This window comes from Scomber japonicus, chromosome 6 (genome assembly GCF_027409825.1).
Source record: "Scomber japonicus isolate fScoJap1 chromosome 6, fScoJap1.pri, whole genome shotgun sequence".
NCBI lineage: Eukaryota > Metazoa > Chordata > Actinopteri > Scombriformes > Scombridae > Scomber > Scomber japonicus.
Genome location: NC_070583.1, coordinates 23949144 through 23972442, shown reverse-complemented (window position 1 = coordinate 23972442; position 23299 = coordinate 23949144). Strand labels below are relative to the sequence as shown.

The 23299-nt window shown below is 40.7% G+C and overlaps 2 protein-coding genes across 2 annotated transcripts; both read right to left on the bottom strand.

Moving 5' to 3' along the window:
* Nucleotides 1-2467: 2467 nt before the first annotated feature.
* On the bottom strand, nucleotides 2468-7197 carry socs9 (suppressor of cytokine signaling 9). The gene is made up of 2 exons (XM_053320787.1): nucleotides 7122-7197; nucleotides 2468-4560 (listed from the first exon to the last, which is right to left on the bottom strand). The coding sequence occupies exon 2, from the start codon at nucleotides 4385-4387 to the stop codon at nucleotides 2735-2737; it is 1653 nt and encodes a 550-aa protein (XP_053176762.1). The 5' UTR covers nucleotides 4388-4560; nucleotides 7122-7197; the 3' UTR covers nucleotides 2468-2734.
* A 1212-nt stretch (nucleotides 7198-8409) lies between these two features.
* On the bottom strand, nucleotides 8410-23102 carry LOC128360651 (protein Smaug homolog 2). The gene is made up of 13 exons (XM_053321134.1): nucleotides 22801-23102; nucleotides 20725-21248; nucleotides 20118-20594; nucleotides 19647-19889; nucleotides 19393-19502; nucleotides 18986-19072; nucleotides 18452-18725; nucleotides 18188-18273; nucleotides 17557-17672; nucleotides 17099-17297; nucleotides 16492-16618; nucleotides 13935-14018; nucleotides 8410-10402 (listed from the first exon to the last, which is right to left on the bottom strand). The coding sequence occupies exons 2-13, from the start codon at nucleotides 20918-20920 to the stop codon at nucleotides 10374-10376; spliced, it is 2028 nt and encodes a 675-aa protein (XP_053177109.1). The 5' UTR covers nucleotides 20921-21248; nucleotides 22801-23102; the 3' UTR covers nucleotides 8410-10373.
* Between the last annotated feature and the right edge of the window lie 197 nt (nucleotides 23103-23299).

Here is a 23299-nt window from a genome sequence, read left to right as displayed (position 1 = left end):
GCCACGGTGCTGCCAGCTGCTGCAGCCACACTCAATCCCACCATCTCAACACACCACACAGAGAACGCACAGGCCCGGGAGCAACCAGTGTAAATCACACTGAAGCTCTTTACAGCCACCTGCTGTGCTTGATGCAATACAACATTTCACACAATTATTCTTTGTGCCTTTTCTTTTGTTTGTTTTTTTGAAGACAAGATGTGCATAAGTAATGAGCTATATTCTTATCATAATTGAATATTCAAATTATTAGTCTCCTCTGAGATTTCCTGAAATAACTGTAATTTAGTGCTAAGTATAGGGAAAAATAGAAAAACAGGTTTAGAAAGAAGCTCCATTTGTACTATTAATTCATAATTCATTTATTAGACACTTTAGGCACTGTATGTGTTGAACTGTATGCTTGCCTGTGAACAGGTTATATTTTTTGCACGCTAGCTGACCTGCTGTACACCGACACTGGTTAATTAACTGGAATTTTTTAATTGGAACTGTAGCAACTGAACCAATAATTAGAACTAAATGATAACCTTACCTATTATTTTAAACAAAGGCTACTATGTGACTTGTAAATGTTACTGAAGCATGACCTTAAAATGTGGTCCAGACACAAAAGGACATTTTTTTTGGATATTATTACCAAGGACAAAAGATTGCAGAGGATTACATTGTGCTGTGAGATACACTACAAAAGCCTTGAGCTGTCAATGGTCTGAAATTGCTTGTGTAACGGGTTCAAAGTGTAGCCCGCACTTATGTTTGCATGCCAGGTCAAATGTCTCCCATCACAGTAAATCTTATTTTATAGTTTAGATTTTAGACGTGACTTAATTATGTATACAAAGGTCAAAGGTCCCGACTTTGCATTTTGAATGCAGCCTTAGAACTGCTGTTTAAATTATGGTGGCTTCATTAGTGGAGGAGTGCTTGTCATGCATGATTTGCATCCTGCATATCAAATCGCCCATCTCAAGGAGAAAGCAGCATCACAGCCATTCAGAAGATGATCCGGGATCCATTTTCCATGCTTTCCCCATTAACACCGGGACGGTTGTCTTTTGTGATTATTACTCAGTGCATACAACAATTAGCAGTGTGGTCTCTCGTGTGTGTTTCCGTTAATACAGCATGCTGTTCACACACAGCAGTAAATCAACCCACCGCATAGGTAAATTTTGCAATTAGTATTGTAAGAAGTTCTTGATAGCAAGGTAAATGAAAGTCTGTCTAGCATGACATGCTTGTAATATCAAGAAATAGCTTTACTCTACTCTAGCGTAACTGACAATTTTGGTCTTTTGATGTGAATGTTTTTCATATTCTATAATTGGTTTTGTTCAACACAATGGGCATGACACAAGAATAGGCTGTCTATTGGTTACAGACAGTGAGAATTTCTACATTTTCACCTGTCTTCAGTGCATTTCGGTTTCCAGTTTACAACCTATTCCTCTTTGCATAGCTTGCAGATTTTTGTCTGCAACAGACTTGATGTCAAGCTCCTGAGGAAGCTCAAAATACATTCCTTCTCCCATCATTCTTCCTGTTAATTAAGATTCATCAGTGCTAATTCACTATGGTAATTTTGTCAATGAACTGCTGGAATGGGAGATTAGTGTGTAGACACCCCACTTCTTTAAGATATGCACAGCAGGAAACAGAGCAACAAGATTATTTTTTTTCCTTTAGGTTCTGAGTTGTCAGCTGCTGAACAAAGAGACATGTCTGGCCAAACCCCACGACTTTTCTACAATCACAGGGGTTCACTAGAAAGAGTACATTTAGAGCTAGACAGCCAGGAAGTCAGATGTTTTAGAAAATAGGTCCATAAATGTCTGGGCTTCATCATTTGCATATTAATAATAGAGTTGCTTCACCTGCTGCTGACAAGTTCCCAAAGGCCACATTTGCTCCTTTACTTCAAAGCAATGAATACCGCTGGCACTAGCTGCATGCATTTGAACCTCATATGAGATATGAGGTGCTGTTTTATAGGTTGGAAATGCAGTAGTTAAATTATACAGAATCAGTTCAAAGGACAAATGATTACACTAGTTTTGTAAGATCATTCTTTAACTGGCATATTTCCCAACAACTGAAAACTAATGTGAGCATCATTATCATAACTTCAATATGTGCCAAATATCTATCCTTGAGCCTGCCTGTCTTCTTCTCCTTTTTAGTAAGGTAGCACTTGCCCCCATCTCTCATAATCAGTCTTAGGTTCAATGTGGGAAACAATGATTTATAGTGCAGACTTGCTGCACCTCCACACCTCGGTAACAAGAAAGAAACCTTGTCAGTATGTGTTCCACCTTCTCAGCACGTGACTGATGAACAACTCTATTATAATCATCTCAATTCACACTAGGACACCCCCCCCCCCTCATCACCAGATAATTAAGCTGATTTAGTCACACTTGAAAATACAAAAGATGTGTGAGGGTAGCTCTCTGAACACCACAGATCTAAATAAGTTTGTTTAATTTGAGCGAAAAGAACTTGGAGTGTGCAAGGTCAGTGAGATTACATGTCATCTTATCAGTGTAGTTTAGTACAATTGTTAAGACATATACAGCAGGAAATAAAATAAATAAATACAGTGCAGTGTATGTTAATACAGCCGAATAGAGTGAAGAATAAGCTGACTTCATTGTTCAGTTCAGTTAGGGTGGGATTTGCATTAAAAATTTATTTAGTAGTTTCTTATAGTCAGTAAGTTTTTTGTTGTTCTTCATTCCCACCATGTGTCCATTCGCCGTACACGTACTCTCTGCTTATAATGGTATTCTTTCAGGTGCTTTTTCAAAGCATTTGGAATGGGAAGCATGTTAATGCCGTCATAGGTGGTGCAGCTGCTGATGACCGATCGGCAGATGTGCTGCAGGCTGAATGGCTGCACGCGATGGATGGGGTTGGACAGCAAGGGCTCGAAGAACATGCAAGAGTTGGGGTCTTTGTAGTGTTCCAGCAAACCCGTCACTGTGGGAGCGTGGAAGACGCTGGGGTCGTGCACGTCGAAGCTAAAGTTGTGGTTCCACTGTTCAATGCGAGCATGTAGCGAGCGGCCGTAGCGCCGGAAACTAACGGAAAAGAGGTAGTCTTCCTGGGCAGAGTCACGCAGGAGGAAAGTTCCTTCAGGCTTTCCCTCCAGCAGGGTCTCTGCCTCGTAGCGGTCCATGACCCCCCAGTAACACGGGAGGTTGGTGATCTGCAGCAGGTCTGGAACTAAACAGTGAATGTAGTCAATCTGGGTGTGAATGCGGTAGCCATCCTGAGATTTCTGATGCTCAGTTTGAGGAGGTACAGCTCTGGAGGGCACGTTGGTCGCTGTAACCTCTGGGTCAACCGGAGGGTCGGAGATGGTTTCGCAGGGGTGAACAGAGGTTGATGCTGAGGCAGAGGCCACCACCTCATCCAGAGTGTCCAGACAGCTCTGTAGTAGGAGTTGGTGCTGCTGCTGCCTTTGGAGAAGAAGCTGCTGTTGCTGTTGAACTGAGGCTCTGTCCGCCCCTGCCAACTCGTTCATACCATGAGCCAGTTTAGGCCCGTGCTTGTAGAGAGGGTTAATTTGGGCTGTCACCTCAAATGTGTGGATCTCTGCATTTGGTGGCGGTTCAACGCCTTGTTCGATGCTAATGCGCCTGCGCTCTCGCAACCTGTCATCTACATCCTCCACCACAGCGGCCATAGCTGAAGTTGGGGCGCTGCATACTACTTCAGTGTCAAGCACTGGAGGCTGGGTGATCGGGGCCGTGTGTTGCTTAATGAGATACCACTTCTGAGCCAGCTCTGACCCCACAGGGAAAGGGCAGTCATCCAACATCAACTCACTGAGATGGATCTTACGCCTTGAGGAGGCACAGGCAGCTGATGATGAAAGAGCCTGCGGAGGTGGTGATGGTGCCGCTGCTGCTGCTGCTGCTGCACTGTGCGTCTTTATTGGGAAACATTGCCCCATCGCATCTTGGATTTTCTGCCGGAGAGTGCGACTGCTGCTTGCCCCTCTGCCCTCCCCCTCACCGGGTGCAGATAATTCTGTGGCAGAACTAATGGTTCCCAATCCTGGCCTGGCTGTTACTAGTTCTGGTCCAAGTAATGAGGCAGCCGCTTCCAAACCCTGCCATCGCCAACTCTCTTTAAGAGGAGAGGAGGAAGATTGGTCCCTGTTCTCCAGGTCACTTAGAAGCTCACCATACTCAAAGCCATCACTGACAGGCCGCTCTGCTGCTGACTCGTGGGACGAAAGGCCTTTTTTCTTTCCCTTTCCACCTTTCCGTCCCGCACCTGCATCTCGTCTCTCCTCTGATCGACTCTGTCTCACCTTAGGGCGGGCTCCCCTCTCTCGATCTTTCCCTCGGTTCCCTGACTCCTTTGGTAATGACATGATGGATTATGTGGTGAAATGTTGATGGCTGCGCTAGTCAATGGCACTCGAGGGAGTTTCCAGCAGATGACTTGTAACTGCGGTTAGCTTTCAGCAGGAAGCTTCCCATCTGCGTCCCTTGTGTGAGTCGTTATCATTATCCATGCATCGTGGCCACGGAGACGTTAAACAACCTGCAGGAGGAAATGACAGTTGTTAATGCTGCAGTTTGAAATAATTCAGGATAACATTTTGTCATTTTGTTACAGTCAGTCCACAGTTTATTGGTTTATTGGTCCTGCAAGAAATCCAATTTCATGAGGGTAATTAAGTTATTTTATTTTACTGAAACAATTATTTTCAACAGTGATTACTCGTCTTATTATTTTGCAATAAATCATTTCATCCATAAAATGTTTTTTTTTTTTTAATGCCCCTCACAATTGATGTAAATGATGTCTTCAAGCTGCTTGCTTTAGAACAACAGTCTAAAAGTCTATTCAATGTAATATCATAAAAGACAACTAACTAACTAACTATGATATTTTCAAATAATCAATTAAGAAAATATTCATCATTTCAGGTCTAGCTGATTCAACTTCATGGTCAGTTTGGAGGCTGTTCATTTATACTGACTGAGAGGTGTTTTCTTAAAATCTAAATGTCTCTTGTGGACATATAATAAAATAGAATAGTCTTTATTGTCATTGTACATGTACAACGAAACTGAAAGCAATCCTTATGTTATCATGAGGAAAGCAAAGAAAGAAGGTGTTTATAAAAGAATAAAATAAATGAGTAATTAGTACTAAAAACTAACTAAAACACATAATACACACAGACACACAAGACATTACACTCATTTCCATCAATGGAATTCCCCTTAATATTACACACAGAATAGCTGTTGCAGTTACTACATATCCTTGTAAATGAGTGTATAGTGTTATTTCTTTAAAGAGAAGAGGTCACGAGTGTCTCTACAACAAGAACAGTTCATGCATAGGTATACTTTAACTAAAAGATACATTACAAACTAAGATAAGCAAACACCAAAACCAGTGACAAGTCTTTTAGTTTTATATTTCAAAGCTGTATGTTGGTTCTGTGGCCTCGAGGAGAAAAAGGTATTTTCTTTGATCTAAACACAACAACTGACAAACTGTCAGAAACAGGTCATGGGAAATGATGTACTTGACAACTTGGTAAGTTAAAACCGCCCACATCTTTAAAAAGTAACTTTGCTATGATGTTCTTCACTCAGACTTCCTGAATCTGACATTTGGAGCATCTTCTAACATTAAAGGATAGCCATCCAGACTCTCAATAAACAAACACAGTGACTCTGCAAACCACTTAAAAAAGAATCATATATTGTGCAATATATTACCAGTATAATATTTTACCAGACACTTGCACTCACACCTACCTGCTTTGTCTGAATTTTTTACCTGCCTTTGTCTTTGTTTTGTTTTTATGTCATTTGTTTTATGGTGGGTCTGAATACCACTTTGATGCAATTCTATTGTATTATGAATAGAGTGACAATAAAGGTATCTTATCTTATCTTATACTTAAAGCAACAGTCAGGTTCGCAAAAAAACACTCAAGAGGTCAGGGTTCAAAATTTACTTTTCATCCAATGGCCAAATGGCTAGTAAATGTTCAAATATTAACACTCAATAGATTACTGTTGTTTTTTGGCTGGTGAGTGAAACGCATCCACCAGCCGCTTCTATATTTTACCAGCATTTGGCTGGTGCAAATTTTGAGCCCTGAAAAAGGTTTTCCTTGCTGTAATCTTCCCTCTTGTTCATACTGACTCTTGAAAGATCCCCTTCAAATGCAATCCACAGTGTGTCCACACTGTCATTTTGTGCGATAATGCATTCAAAAGTTTATCTAAAGCTTTTATGAGGCTTCAGCAATCTGAGTTCGTCACACATCAAAGTCCCTCTTTTGCTGTGGAGGAAGTAAAGTAACAAAAAGGGGGACTGGCACAAATAACACTGTAACATCTAAATATATTCACTTGATTTGACTAATTTGGACAGCTGAAACTTCATATTAGCTTCAGATAAACTTTTAAACCCCCATCACTTACATTGTAGGAGCATAATGAATGGTCAGTATGAACTGAAGGAATGATTACAGCAAGAAAACAACATTTCAGTGTTCATTTGGCACCTGACTGTTTAAAGACAGGTTTGAAAAACTGTGAAACTATCCTTTAACATTTGGTCAAAACCATAATTTCAACTTTCCTCACGCCCGTGAAGAACTGAACACTGAGAGCAGAAAGTTAGCGTAGGTGTTCATCTAACTCTCATTTCTAAATCACGTCAAACTAATCAGCTTTATCCATCTCTATATTTATCCGGTTGTCTTGTTCGTCCAGTAGGATGTCCTCCCCTACATCTCATCAGATGGAAAAAGTACTTGATCGACTAAAAACATGAATTTATTAACCTTTTTTACTACAGTACAAGCAATGATTAAATGCCGATAATATGTCACACACATCTGCCCAACCGATGACTCAATCAAAAGCCATTCTCTGTTAGAAGAAACCAACCAAAAGATAACATTAGTGAGGCTAGCAGCGTTAGCTCTCAGCTGGTTGAGGTAGGCTAAGTTAGCAACGCGGCTAATATCTGCTAACTTGGGTACTTTTAGCTGGAGGAGGAGCGGTGAAGTTGTATTTATAACCACTTATATATATCTTTCTGGACAACAATGACAACTACGGACTTACCTTGACAGTTACTGTTAAACTCACCAACGAAATGGCTCCTGACTCATCTCAGATAAACTAATGACGTTAACAAAAAGGCGGCTAGCTCGCATATTAGCAACCCGGAAGTGAAAAGTAATTGGAGTATCTCACTTCAGTAACGTCGGAACATCACTTTTTCTGCAACATCTCAAATAAGTGTAATAAGTAATCGCTCAGGTCTGTCTTCTTGGTAAAAAAACAAACAAAGTGGGAACAAAGTAAAGAGACACAAGGACAAAACCACAAATGAAGTTGCAAAAGAACTGAACCTCTTTATTTGGACTGTCAATGATCCGACGGATGCTGCACTTCAGACCATTCACACATATGAGTGACAGTAAAAAAAAAAAAAAGTAGAGTGTAAGCACGGGATGCAAAAGGTTCATAAAATATTAAGGGGGGAAGGGGGGTGTAGGGGAGTCATCAGAATTAAATATAAATTGTACAAGACAAAGATGTAATGTAGCCTACAGCTGACAGCTGCATTAATTCAATGATCAAGCCTGGCAGGGACATTAACATGATCTCAGGACCACTTAGTAGTAGTCTCCATATGACACAGGCTCTGTACCGCCTAGTGGATTCTTGGTATGTGAAAATACACCAGGCTGACCTCAAGAAGTTCATTTCCCAACTCATTTCATGCATCACTGGAATGTAAACATGGAGTAAACATATTCCTTGGCCTGTTATTAGTGTTCAGTTTACTCATAATCACATCATTTGTGGCTCAGATAAGCATTGTCATCCCCTGCTGCATCTTCATTATGCACAGACACTTGCAGAAATCTGCTGTACTGTACCTCTGTGTCTATTTGCAGTAAAATGTAGGCTGTCCAAAGACTTACAGAGGCCATGAAAAGGATAATCTGAGCCATATGTAACATAACAGAGTTGATGTACAGTATATTGAAGTTCTCCTAAAAAAAATAAAAAATAAAAGTAGCAGAGTCTTAAACTTGTCAGCATTGTTAACTCATTGAAGTTCTCTGCGGGCATGAGTGTGATGCATTTAGTAAGTCAGATCTATCCGAGAGCCTGCTCTGAAGAAATTCATGACTACAATACTACTCTCAAGACCATTAAATCAACATATTGAGGATGCTGGAGCTGTGCATTTGAGGCACCACATGAACAGTTTATCAGGACATGACAGCTAATGGTTCAATCACAAGGCCAGGAAAGCTATTCTCTCATCACTGCATGACCAGAAAAGCAGGCGTTACATGCCTCATACAGGTATCACTTAAAAAAAAAAAAAAAAAAATTAAAAAAAAAAAACCTACTGGGACTCGCATGGAGTCCATAGATGAGGGGTAGACTGCTTTTGTTTTCAGGCTCTACCCAGCCAGCTCATGTGCGAGAAGGCTTCAGTTCTTTAATGTGTTACATAGTGAGACAATGTAGTATTCATGACATCGCATAGCATGAATTGGGCATTATCCCAGAGAGATGTAAACAGTGACATTTAGGCGTTATAAACATACAACATTAGTTGCAAGGCTTCTGCTCTCTAGCTTTTGGTGACACTGGGCACCATCAACCACCATGTCCTCTATCTACAACAGTGCTGTATTAGTGTGGCAAAACATGCGATTATAGAAAATAAGCATAAGTTATCAATATCAAGGGAGAGTAAAAAATACAATTGGAAACATATCTGTAAATAACCATCTTTACTATACAGAACTCCTATGGCTCTGCTGAAATAAAATGTGAATGGTTATCCCTGCCTTATGATGCAACCAAAAGTGATCCAAAAGTTAAGACCATATTACACACACATGCACCTCCGCTCTGCCACATTCAAAGACAGAGGCTGTATAAGACAGTTTTTGATTCAACACTGATACCACATGAAAATGTTAGGGTTCTGAGACTGTAACACACCGAGACACAAACAGAAAATATGGACATCATCAAAGCACCTTAAAAAATATGATTCATCAAATCATCACATTGGCCGTGTGAGGAAGAGGGCACTGCGAGGGTGAGGTGCTGCACACCGGAGCATTTATTACAAGATCAAGCTTTATTTTCCAGAGCCAATCATACGGGGGGCCAGAGGGTTGAGATGGGTTTCATTTAGTTTTCTCACCAAGCATTAGAGTATAAATTGAAAACACTCTACCCTCCTCGCTTTTATCAATTCAATATCAAATCAGCTCTTGCACAATACAAACCTCACCAGCCCGTGTTCACCCCTCTGGGGATTCCTCGGCACAAAATGAGATTCATCATCATTTACGTAGTCGGGCATAAAATAACAGAGACAAACTGCAGCTGGCATAAATTCTTCAAACTGCTGTTCTTGAAAAAAAAAAAAAAAAAAAAAAAAAGTTATACCATTCTGTTGCATTTCACTACAAATATCCTTCTCAAATTAACAATCGCACAACCCTTCTCTTTGGCTTTGTAGAAGTTGAGAGAACAGTCACTTCTACTTTGACAATGTGTTTAGGGGAGACAAGGGGGTATGCCTGCAGTTGAATTTCAAGATTTTCCTCTGTTCTTTTGGTCCTCCTTTTCCTGCCTTTGCCACAAAAACATGTTTTCTAGAAAGGACAACAAGAACCGAGGAAAGCTGTCCAAGTTTCAAACAACAAAAGCACTCACTAGCACTGGGTTTTTCCAACAAAAAGTGTCTAGGAAGTGTAATCGTGTCTGTGTAACACACCTGCCTACGAGTGGAACATCTCAGTGAGCTAATCCTTGGGCCAATTACAGCTTAGTGCCTAATATCGAAGGTAATTTAATAACAAGTGCCTTACTTCTGGCTGGAAAATTTCTTAATCTACGCATTATGTGGTGCAGAGGGGCTGTGTCTGTCAGTGTGTTTTTCGGGAAAGAAACCTTGCTCCAAGGTGGGAGGAAAAGAAGAGTAACTCATAGGGCAGAACCCTTTTAAGACAGCACCAATCCACCGTTTTTCTTTCAGACCAGGGCAAACTGAGCCTCGCCATGTCACAGTCCTGCAGGTGACATGGAGCAGTTTGCACAGTTAACCTTTTCTCTGTCCTGCAATATAATAATCATCTGTATTCCATTTTTAATAAACTTAGTTGTATATAATAAAGTACAAAAATATTAGAGAACATATACACAGTTTTTTTGTCATTTTGTAGTGACTGCTTTGCCTGGTTTTCTTAAGCATACGTATATCTTTGTGCTGGGTGGTGAGGAACTGAACAGGCCTCAACTCTGAAGTGTAGTTTTTTCCTCTCTTCTTTTTCATATTGTCGATGTCCGGTCTGTTCCATCTGAGGGGGGAATAAGGAAGAAATATGTTTCAAGACATTTACAATCATTGAATATAGTGCACCGTTCACATTTCACCCTCTAATGCTTTACGGGATCATTCACTTTTGGGACTTTTATAGTTTTTCCTCCTTTTCCAGAGGCAGACAGTTATTAGTTATTCCCTTTTTATAAGTTGCTGCTGTCCAGTGAAAGCCATGTATGTCCAGATTTGGACATTTTGAATTTTTCAGATAGATGGATTAAATGTTCCTTTTTTGGGTGGTGAAAGATTGAACTTTTTAAGTCAAATAAACAATTAAAAAAACCCATTGGATCGTTGGGAAAGATGCATTGTCATTAACCTGAAGAAGGGCTGTTTTTATGAGCTCATGAAAGATGACATTTTGCAGATACATGCTTTTCAACTGGACAGAGGCCATGTGCATGTCTTTTGAAGGTATGCCAACCATTGAGCTAGGCCAACTCTTAGATACATTTCTGGACGTCTGTGCCAGTGGTTCTCAAACTGTGGTGTGCTGTGGAATTTTGTCCCTTAAATGCCCTTTTTAACTATTCCATAAAGTACATATTTAAAGAACACATTTTAAATGTTGTAAAAGGTTTTATTAACATAATATTTCTTCCAATTCCAACCTGGAAATATTTTTATTTCTGTCTGTTGAATTTCCTTTAACATTAAGCCACTCTCTTTCATCCATCATCACCATGCATTACTATTAGCTAATGCTAGCTCCTAAAATTCTATGTGTGACACTCAAAACCTTAAACCTTATGGGTCATTATTAATCTTGTGGTTATGTGGGAGATTTGATGGTTGGCCATCTTCCATTTAAAATAGACTGCTAAATAACAATTCAATTATGCAGCAAAACAGATTTTATCAAATTCAATTTGTCAGATGGAGTTGCCTTGCACCCCAATTCTCCCCCAGTGACAGGCTGACTCAAGACTCTAAAGCCTGTGTTCACTGCTTTGATTTAAACGGGCTGAACTTTACCTCAGTCTATACCAAAAAACTAGGTCATTAGGTAAAGGTGACGGCTACTGATAAATTCCTCACCAAAAAGAGAGGCCAGCCTATCTCCAATGTCTTTGTCAATGACAAAGCAGCTGAAAACTGTGACACAGTATCACAATAGTTAGATGGCACACGGATTTTCATTGACGGGAGATGCTGCTTACCCCCAACCGGGATAATTTATCTGCAGAGAGAAGCTATCCAATTATACAATGGTGGGTTTCAGAAAAAGCTCAAGAAGCAAGCTATCTCATAGATGAGCTCATCTTAAACGGTGAAAAAATAGGACACCTTTGCTGAAAGACTAATTCTACTGGCATGTAAGAAAATGGGTAATGTGATGTTAGGAATAGATGCAGCTAAAGAGATGAAGAAAATAAATCCTCATCTCAGATAAACCATCGACTGTAGAAATGACAACATGTCGGCAGACAGAGGATGTTCTTAAGTACAAACTCACAGTCAGCTGCAAGTTTTCCCTGCAGATAGGCTAGTCTACAGATATCAGTGGATGCTGCCAGAGAATAGCAAGCACTCGGTATGTGGATGGGGATTCAATCAACAAAGCCTTCCTCTTCTGTAAGCAGCTCCCCATTCTGTCAGATTTTCAGGTGGCAGATGCCTACTTGAAAGATTTTAACCTCACCTGGCCTATGCGTGACAGCATATGCAATGAATCGCAAAGTTAAGGGCTTTGTGACTAAAGTGACAGAGCAGAATCTCACCCTCCACTCAATCCACTGCGTCTTGCACCGCTAAGTTCTCATAGCCAAAACACTGCCACCTGAATATCCTGAACTTCTTCAAATCACATCCCCTGAAATCTCAATTCGTTGTGGGGGTTGAGCACCAGGCTTTGCCACTTCACACAAAGGTGAGGTGGCTTTCACAAGGAAAGGTCCTGGCTGTTTGTATAAAGACAGGGTGAGACAGTTTGCCAATGAAAATGAGCTGCCCCGCATGGATTTAATGAATTTAATAAGGGATGAGACGCAGTGGGTAAAGCTGGCCTATCTCGCCGACATGTTCAGCCAACTAAATGCATGAACATCAGAATGCATAGGAAGAACGAAACCATTCTCAGCACAACAAACTCAGAGGCTTTGCTTCAAAGCTGGCCCTCTGGCAAGAGATCGTGATGAGTGGGTCCACTGAGATGTTCCTCCTGGCCTCAACACATACCGCAGGTAAAAGGGGATTGCCCAATCTTGTCCATGCACCTGGACACATTAGAAGAGAGGTTTACCAGGTACGTTCCCTCTGCCAACATGAAATACGATGACTGGGTTTGCGTATCAACCCCCGACACTGGCCATGAGATATAAAGAACTGGCTTAATTCAAAGAGGACTTAGCCCCTTGGTTGCGGGTAGCAAAGGAATACCCCAATCTATCAGAGCAAGCAGTTTCTATTTTATTACACAACCACGAGCTGGCTTTCTCATTGGTGATGTACATGAAAAACAACACAAGGAAGCATTTGTCTGTGGAGCATTGTAAATCTTATCAACACTGTTACATTATAAATAATGTAATAATAATAATTTTATAACTGATTTTTATGAAATTCCAGTCTAAAACTGCAAAATTTTGGAAACGTGATGTTTTAACAACACATGTACAAATGTAGCCTTGCTTTTGTAATTACTTTGTACTTGTTAGCCAAGTGTTCATGAAAGTACTACAATAGCCAAACAATTTTGGAGCTACTTTTTCCGAAAGATGCATTTATCCATCTGCCATGGCTTTTTTATCTAAAGAAAATGCATGGGCTGCTTGATATGATCTTATTTATTTGATAATAGTGATGCAGAGACAGTTCAGTTTCACCAGTGATCTGTGGAAAAAACCCTGTGTGTCTTCCATCCAGACATGCAAAAATTAAGCCAAATTAGAACTAAACTTGCTGTTAAACATACTTTCAAACTGTATACACAGACACAAAAAGACATGAATAACTCTACCTGTCACTGGAAAGGAGGGCAAATACTTTTAATTCCCTGTATTCCATCTAACATAAAATGAAACAGGGACAACTTTCAAGTTAGTACCATAATACTTGAGGCAAAGTAAAATAATAAAGAGCAACTGAACCTGAAGTTATAGAACATTCTGTCATTCAACTGAAAGGTATGGATACACAGAGGTATGTCTGAGTCTTTCTCCAAAGGGAATGAACCCGACTAGACTGACGATATTGTATAATTTACATATTATGAAACATTAATTAACAAATATAACTAATTAAATATAGATTATTAAAATTGACGGACCTTTGCATCTGCATTTGCAAATTAGTATGTACAGTGGTGCTTTTCTTCAGGGACATGGCCTGTTCATTGAATGTTCATGAAGTGTTCTAGTGATTCAACAACTCTCTATTAGACCAACATATGATATCATGAATGCATAACAATATAATATTGTAATGAGATGTTTTTGTCTAGTTGGTAGGTGGTAGTGAGGTTTGCAAGCCAGTGGCTTAATTAGCACGTGACTGTTGAGGACACTTACCCCCTAAGGCATGCTCTGTCATACTGAGGCACAGTGACTCCAGCGTGGGGTTGATCTCCAGGTCAGCACCTGGAACTTGGCATTCTGAGGGAACGAGTAAAAATAGGCTCAGTCCAAAGGAAGATTAAGGATTATATTAACTTCAGGACTGCCACAGTCCATTACTTCACACTCTAAATTTACAAAAACATTGATAGTATTTTTCTCTTAATAGATAATGTACAAAGACTTATCAGTTATCAGGCTACAAATGAGCTATCTAATCTAAATGGAGAAATAACCCAGTTTATGTGTGCTGTAGAATAATTATGTTCTGATGGCTCTTTGGCCTGATAACATACTGAATATGCTGCTGATGATAGTTGATTACAGCCAATGATGCCGGACACACTACAAAAACTACGAGCCACAGAGGTTTTTGACTTTTCAGGTGTGGTTACACTCAAAAGGATGAAGGTAGAAATTGGCCCGATCATTTGTGATTCTTGTCTTGATGTAATATGTCATACTGTACTGTACAGTACTGATGCAATGAAAAGTAAAAACCATGGCCAATACTACAAAAAATAAGACACCTGTGAAAAAGTGAATATCATGTAAGAGCTGAGGATAAATGTAGTTATTTTAATGAAATATATTTCTATAGGTTGAATGGTAAGGCTTTTGTACAGTCACAGATAGCCAACTTATGGATAGCACACTCACATATGGAATTAAAGCTCATCATTACTCTACACATCTCCCAGTGAAGGAAGGGCTGGACACACTTCCAATGGAAAGGCCTCTGCGTGATGCATAACTAACTGTTCAACAACCTAACATTTTGATCAAACTCAAGCAAAAGCAGAAGAAATCAGAGGGCCGAATAATTTGCACTATGAGATGACGAGATGCTATGTGAAGTATATGTTATGTGTCTGCATTTTTCAGAGAGGCACGGTGCCAAATTGCCTCTGTAATCTTCTTCCCTTGCTGTGGGGCTAAAGAGAGGTGTTTATTTGTCCAGTGTGAGTCACAGCTTACATTTCACTTGCTTAAAAATCTAAATGTGATCACAAGTGCCCACTCGAGACGCACTTGAGAGATGTATTCTGATGTCAGGTGTAAACTGTAATCTGTCTCAAGTGGATGTAGACATGATGGGAATTACTGGATATATAATACTGGTTTGAAGAGTGACAGAGTGGAAGTGAGCTTGAAAGTGAAACTAGAATACCTAGGCTACCGATGACCATTTGAGTAATTAGTCTGGCCCTTGACTGATCTTTACACCTAGCTGCAAGGTTTCTGCAGTGATGACTGAAACCTAAACAGCTGGAATCAGTTGGAGAATCTATAATAGTTTTTTAAACATTGTTACAATGCTTTTGTTTTGTCTCATTATTGAGAAATCAGCTTTTAATAAACTAGATAAGGAAGTCACTGCTTCAATATCATGACTACTTGAATGTACTTCTATGTGCTGTCTGTAGATGTACGTATATTTGACCTTAAGGTAGATCTGGAAAGGTGTGATACCTCTGAATCTTTAAGGTTATAAATTGATTCAAGTTTTAATCTCAAAGATTTTCATTTAAATGTCTGTTTAGTCACTATATACCTCACATGATTGAGCCTACGGGCCAATGATAAAAGCCCTTGCATTTGCAGTATTATCAATAACTGGGTGTTGGTGGTGACTTTCCCACCATGTACTCAAATCACAAGCAGTGCAGTTAGTGACCTGTTTTCCATCATCCAGTGGTTGGTCTCTGTGAAGTGGTGTACTGTTTTTTGGAGCAGAGTCTATCTACTGTATTGCAGACCTACAAGACACACCCACTTTAATACAAGGCACGTCTACTTCACTACATAAGACAATCCCTTACTCCCTGACCATTTCACTGCTCATGTCTTAATCTCACCTGACAAATAAGATTTTAAACATTGTTTATCATTTTGTCCTTAATAAACAAATAAATGTATTTGTAATATTTATGTGCATTTCTATGTTGAGATATACAGTTCATAAAGTTTATCGAGTTTTCTTTCTTGGATTATAGTAAATTATTTGCATTTTTATATAATTAAAAACAAAAATATGCATATATTTATATATTCAATAAATACAAAGCAGCAAGGGCCCCTCTCTCTAGCATACAGTCTTTGACACTGCTGTGCTCGTAACTTGAAGTTCAGAATTTTTAGCTTTCACAAATTTCACACAAAAGGTCTATATTGACTGTCTTTAAATATGAAAAGACCATTACAGATGACTCTACAGTGCTTGCGTACAGCATATGGCACATGGGACAAGGCAGCGGAGAGGTTATGTATACTGAACAAGGTGACAGTTTGTTTGCTGCAACATGCCGCTAAGCTGCCTTGTTATTTCCATCCTTGGCACAGAGTGAGAGTAGGTCTTTATTTTGGCACCTGACCAATTTATAGCTATTTTTTAAAGTTGTGTAACTTGCTCGTGTAGCATGCATGGCTTGATATCCTTGTCATTTGGAAGATAAACCTTTTACTTTAATAACAAAAAGAGTTTTAAGTAAGAGGCATGACCTCACAGTACCTTGCTGCTGGAACATGAGCATGGTTTGCGGGGAAGTGTGGACAGGGAGTGAGTGGGTCCGCTGCACAGAGCTGCGGCTCTGACTTGGCATGCTGTTACTGCCCCCAGGGTTGGCAAACCACAAGTTCTAAACAAGGAAAATACAATATCTCATTACACAAATGCCACTCATCCAAGAAGGTTGAGATTATTTGTTTTATCAGCGAAGTCATTAAACAGAAACTCTCGAAGCTATGATAATAAATCAATTTGTGTCACAAATGTGGTTCCTAACCCCTTGTACTGTCCTGTGTATATTGCATTTTCCACTAGTTTTCCTCTCGGAATAAATGTTTACTAAGATGAAATATGAATTCTTAGGGATGTCATCTTCAGATAGCAACATATACTATTTGTGCTACAAATATGGATTCACACATTCAACTGTCTAGTCAGCATTTAGCATAAAAAAAGTTCTTATAGTTTTTTAAAAAAGCAATAAGGAAAAACATCAAAAATTTGAATATCTGACTTTTTTTTCATATGTTTTGTCTATGTGTTAAAGTTAGCTATACCTGTCACAAACTTGAACTTGTTGAATTACCCATCTGATGTCTGGAATACTCACTTGTCTACCCTGGCCTGCCAGTGAAGGATTAGTGAGTGTGTGACGTGGAGACGCTCCCCCGATCCCACCGGGACTAAGAAGACCCATGCGCCCAGCTGGGAGTCCACGTGGGGTCATCTGGAACTGCCTTTGGCCCCGCCGGGCTACACCTCCACTCACAGAGCCTGCTGTGGGGAGGGAGTTGGACCCATAGGTCCAGCTGGAGTAGGAACAGACAAAAAAGGAAAATACATGAGAAAGCAGTGAGCACTGAGAAAACGGCACATTCAACTGCTGAACCTGCGTCATATCAAATGACACTTATTTGAATGAGGAAGCGAGAATGAAAGAGAAAAGGGAAGGGAAAAAGAATCAAAGAAAAGTTAGACAGCACGGATGAGTGCAGGAAGAGTGTTACATTCAGCTACTGTGACATCTCCCGTGCTAAAGACGGAGATCAAAGGTAAAAGAGGGCTCACCCTTTCTGTCGGTACACAGGCATGTCCAGCATAGCTTTCCGAGGGAACAGGCGGAGCAGTTTAAGGACCTGCTGCTTCCAGGAGACCAGCCTTTTCTTGTGAGTTTCTGTGAAAGCCTGACAGTGAGAGAGAGAGGGAGACAGCAGGAGAAAAAAGGTTTCAGAATTTCAAAGAGCATAAGCAGAGTTTCAAATGGCGCTTCTGGAATTTGTGATTTTCTGAAGGAAAAGGAAAGTCATAGTCTGCATTTTAAGGGAAACTACTATGATTATGAGATTCTGTTTTGTACAGATATATTTCTATGATTTCATATTTTAAGGTATTAATGTTTGTGCAAAACTAGCTGGGTGCATTTGTAAGAATGCACAAATTCAGGCATATATTCAGAATAATTTGCAGATTTAAGGGGTGGGTACCAAATTCAGCACTTTGAGTGGGCTGTGTTGCTATTTAAATAAACATTGATAAGATTCCTTGTGAGTGTGTGCCTGAAATGTCTCTCCTGTGACTGTTTGTCATTTAAAATATCCACCTTATCTTATTGTTTCCTGATTGCTTTCAGACATATAAGAACTTCTGCTAATGAAAACGTTTCAAATAAGAACAGTAGCCAACCCTAGCAGGTCCTCACCTCATGTGTCAAACCCTTCTCAATGAGCTGAAGGTAACAACTGATATTCTCCTCGTCTGGTCTTGACACTAGCAGCTGGGTGCACACTGAAACAAAAAAAAGCCAGGGTTAGGTATTCATGAGAAAAGAGTCATTTTGATAAACTTGTACCAAGTATTACTGAAGGATTTGAACTGTTTTTCTATGTGATGGACATTAATAACGACATTAGGATTATGTTGTTAATTGTGCTTTATGTGTGCTAGTGCAAAACACCTCACTCACCTTTACCCATCACACGGGTGAACTGTCCAGCAATGTCGCCATCTGAGATGGGTGTGGCTGAGGAGTCTCCATCACAGGGAGGTGGGTTGTGGGACTGGAAGCCATCTGAGGCCGGCTCTTTATCTGCTCCTGATTTTGTGGCTTCTGAGGGAGAGGTGATTGTGTCCTGGGCAGTCTGTGCCGCACTGGGTGGGCTATAGGCCTTGATGGGCGTGATAATGATCTGTTGCAGCTCTTGGAGGGCATTGCGCAGATTTCCTCCTTCCAAAATGTCCTGTGAGGATATAAGGACATTAGTGTCCGGTGCTGTATAAATGAGCCACTGATACACTTGCGGGTGCAGCATGACATCACGAGTGGATTTAAGTCTTTTACACAATTGAAATGTCATACAGCAATACACTGCATCCCTACCACCTTTGCTCTGTGCACTACGCAGCTAAATCAATTAGTGCATACTCAGTATGAGTAAAATTCATCAACACAAAACCTGTTTTCAGCATGAGAAGAACATCACCATCCAATTTGAATTACCTTTTCTAAAGACTTGAGGACACTCTGCCTCTCTCGCAGTTTCTGGATACTCAAGGCAATCTTATGCCGTGCTCCTTTGGTGACGTTCTAAACAGGGTAGATAGAACATAACAAGATGGCATGAAAAGCAGACAAGTCATTTCTTGTGGGAATACTGGGCAATTTATACAGTTACTAAATAACAAACGTAATCACCATCTGTTTCATTAAAGCCAAGGGGCAGACGCAAAATCGCACCATTTGTATGTGTGACTGGCTTGATATAACTGTGGGGTGCGTTGCTTAATTTCATGCCTCATTGAGAGTTGATGTATCATCAGGTTTGGGGATAGTAAGGTTCACAATTGATAAGGAGGGTGGCATAATCAAAGCCTGGGCCATGTGTATCAAAAGGAGGGCTTAAAAACCTGCGACTCCAGGTGCTGCTCTGTTAGAATCATCATCTCCTCATAGGTCATCTGGGAGAAAAGTGATGCATATTTATGAAGGCGGAGACTTTTCAACCATGCGGGAACATCTAGAACAAACACACATTGAGAAACAAAAAACAGTGTTACAATTCAGCTTATATCACCACAGGCTTTTGGCTGTGCACGGCTTTTACCATAGCCAAATATCATCTATGTGAACGCCCTGGGCTTAGTTGGTGATGAACTCTGACCTTTCATGCCACTGCCATCCTCCTGGAAGGTGTTGCGTGTGGAGCCCTGGTCCTCTGTCTGCTCACTGCCCGAGGAGGCCACACTGCTCTGGGGGGAGAGGGGTGCATGATCTGTTGAAATGAAGTTCTGCCGGCCCCCTGCGTCATCCTGGCTAACCCATTCAGGGCCACAAGCCTGGGAACTGGAAGGGATAACGGACATGGCCTTCTTCAGAGGGCTGGGCTGCATCTGCCCACCCAGACCTGCAGAAGGGAAGAATTCAAGTATGAGGAAAAAAATATTGTAAACGAAACATCCACAATACTCTTAAGATTCTAAGATTTTAAAAAAGCTATTTAACATCTTCATCAAAAGTTTTCATAATATGGGGGTTTCATCCACAATGGTCTTATATATATACCCTGATGAAACTACCTCCTCTCCATGTTTTGTCTGCATTTGAAAAATTTAAGCAGCATGAGAAATATAACCTGTGTTATTGCTGTTGATGGGAGAAGACATTCCACCTGGGAAAGGCATGTGTCCGTTCTGGCCTGCCGGAGACGTGCTTGATGAGGGAGACTTGTCATGCCAGGCGTGCCCAGGATCCAGAGCCTCTGCAGAGCTGGGCCATTCATCTGAGCCCTGGCGTGGGTGGTAGGGGCTGGAAGGGGCTCGGGAGGACGATACATAGCCACTGGTTAGGTGCTCCTCCAGGTGGTTCAGCCACATGGCCAAAGAGGTGCGGTCATCCAGTGTGGTGGCAGGGTGGATGAGCGCGTAGGACAACAGCTGTCTGCTCTCTTCTACAAACAGGCTACTCTCAATAGTGTGACTCAACACCTTCTGCAGCAGCTTCATGTACTCGCATTTGGCCTCGCTGTTGCGTGGCTGCAGCAAAGGCAGATGGGACAGCAGCAAGGACACCACTTTCTCCTTTGGCTCCTGGTGCCACTGGCTGACAATAGCTAAGGACAAAGGACAATCTTTCATTATTGGTTTGACACATACCTTCTTCATCTTCATTAGAAAGAATGATGTTTCATAATCAGAGATAATCTATAACGTGTGATAAAATATTCTAATAAATTCAGCTACCTGCATTGTTGGCCTCAGCTTCTAGGATGTGGATCTCTGTACAGTCTGCCAGCCAGTGTTCAAGGCATATGTGTAAGAAGCGAGCCTGGGTGCGGGACACCCGCTTCAGGAGGGACAACAGTGCCACCGTCTGTTCACACTCATTCCAGCCTTTGAACCAATCTGTGAGGATACCTACCTGGTCTCGGAACATCATGGCGTGTCTCCTCAGTAAGGAGAACAGGAATGTGTGGAGGGGGAGGAGGGTACTGTAAAGAACACTTTTCTGACACTGACAGGATCAGTCTCGCCCCGCACAGCGGGGTCGTATTTGCGACAGTCCTGGGATCCCCTCAGACTGGACCGAGGGGCCCTCACATGGTTCAGGTGCAGAAGAATCTGCAGACAGAGGTACGGTGTGGATTGTTTGGAAGATGTCTTATGAAGTGAGGCTGAGAGTAGGTGTCAAATGTTGTTGGTAATGACACAAACAGGAAAAGCTTTTTTTGTCACTCTGGCATGTTCAGGATCACATCATCCGTGCCCTATTAAATCAACAAACAGAGAGAAAAAACCTTAATGACCATTTTTATGTCTACTTCAATTTTAAAATCTTAACCAACCCCTTACAGCCCATCCATTTCCCATCTGTTTAGCTTTTTCTACTTTTACCATGTCCACTGTGATGACATTGCATGTTTATGCATAAACAAATCAACATGAGTCCTTCAACATACTTCCATTAAGCCTAAGGATTATATCTGTATTATATCGATATTGTTATATGAGACCAGATATTGTCTTTTCCTGGTTTGTAATTTTCTGAACCTGACTGTTCTGGCTGTACTATTTTTTTTGCCTATACCCACTTAGTCATTATGTCCATATTATTGATGATTATTTATCAAAAAATCTCATTGTGTAATTATTTTGAGTAGAGGTAATTAGTTAAAAATATTGAGATATTGAATTTGCTCCATTTCACCCAACCCTACCATCCATTCTACAGACTTGGTACCAGAATCTTCCTCCTGTGATTTTATACATTTTACTAATAATTGGGGATATTAACTTCTCTGTCCAAAAGCTGCAATCAAAAGTTATGATTTTCTTAGATGACCCAGGCGATCATTAGCTTCTGTGGATAACAACCTGAAGTGATAATGGGAGGCTGATTATTTCTTGTGAAGTATAATATATTACTGAGAGATAAGGGCGACTTTTTTGATATCCAAACAATGGCCATGATAAGGACTAAAACAGCAAATTGGAGTTTTATAACTTTTCCACAGTTACAGCACGAAATGGATCACAAACAAGAGGGGATGTGAGAAATTTCCAAAACAAATCTTGCAGATCAATCCTTGAAAGTTTTGGTTATAACTGGGACCTTATGAGCGTTATTTGAGGTCAGCTAATAAACTCTACTCTTGCCAAACATGAGCCGTATCATAACAGGCGCGAGTCATTCACAAAAGGTGTGCCAAGCATGTTATCCAAAAGATAACAGTCCGGGTGAGCAACGCTGGGAGTAAGTACACTAAAAACGGGATGCAACGCAAAGAATAAGAGCTGTCATCGGTGCCCTTTATTTAAGATAGCTAATCGTTATACATCATTTATCTGCTACCTATGGAGAAGTAAAGCACAAATATCATCTCTAACCAGCAAGAGTAATGTTACATGTCAAAACTACCAACTCCCAAACACTGTATACGGTAGCACCTGTAACATTATGAGCTATCATTTAGATTAAACAGCGAGTTGAGTGTGTGACTATTAGCTCTCGTCAGCAAACTGTTGTTGCGGGGTTTATCAAGTTGAAACAGGCTAACACTACACCCGGCAGCCCCGCATTAGATAGCGGCTGGCCATAGTTAGCTTAGTCGGCCTAGTCAGTGAAGGGGGGATTCAGGATTTGTATTGTTTTTCGTTGACGCTGTTGCTGATGCTATGCCCCCTTTCTCCCGTTTCGTACGTGCAAACAGGAACGATAAAAGCAAGGTTTTAGTCGACACAAGGCTGGGACTAGATAACTATATACGGTTACGTGTGTAGACATTTAAAATCAACGGGCTCAAAGGGTTTGTTGTTTACCTTTGTCACTTGTCACTGATTAGCGGGCTAGGCTAAAGTGCTAATGCATAGCTAGCTCGACGATAGCTCCTTAGCTAGCAAGTTTTGCTAATAGATGCAATAGCGTTAGCTTAGCTGAAAGAAGCGTTGATTTCGGTCCCATGCGTGGTATTCCTCAAGGATATTCCTCCACAGCGGCAAGCTCTCGTTGTTTCAGATACGCCATGTTAAAGAATATGTGTACAAAAGTGTTTATTGCAATACAGAAAATAAAGAGTGTACGCCTGGAGAAATCTACTTCGATTTTGAGTTGACGTAAGACGTAAGCACAACGTCATACGTCTGGACGGTACGTAATGTTTTGTTCCGCCCACAGTCTCCCACCCCAACTAGTAAACATATGTCATGCCCTGCAGTAAAAGAAGTAGGCACAATAGGCATTATTAATGCATGTAGATTAATGCAAGACATTCATCTATATATTTACAGCTTATATTCAACAAATGTTTTCAGCTGTTAG

What these genes read in the sequence shown, in the direction of transcription:
- socs9 (XM_053320787.1), bottom strand. Translation starts at nt 4,387, where the DNA reads ATGTCATTACCAAAGGAGTCAGGGAACCGAGGGAAAGATCGAGAGAGG.
- LOC128360651 (XM_053321134.1), bottom strand. Translation starts at nt 20,920, where the DNA reads ATGATGTTCCGAGACCAGGTAGGTATCCTCACAGATTGGTTCAAAGGC. An exon ending in GGATGGCAGTGGCATGAAAG is followed by an intron (nt 19,503 to 19,646) that starts GTCAGAGTTCAT and finishes TGTTTGTTCTAG; the next exon opens with ATGTTCCCGCATGGTTGAAA. An exon ending in GCTCATGTTCCAGCAGCAAG is followed by an intron (nt 14,019 to 16,491) that starts GTACTGTGAGGT and finishes TCGTTCCCTCAG; the next exon opens with AATGCCAAGTTCCAGGTGCT.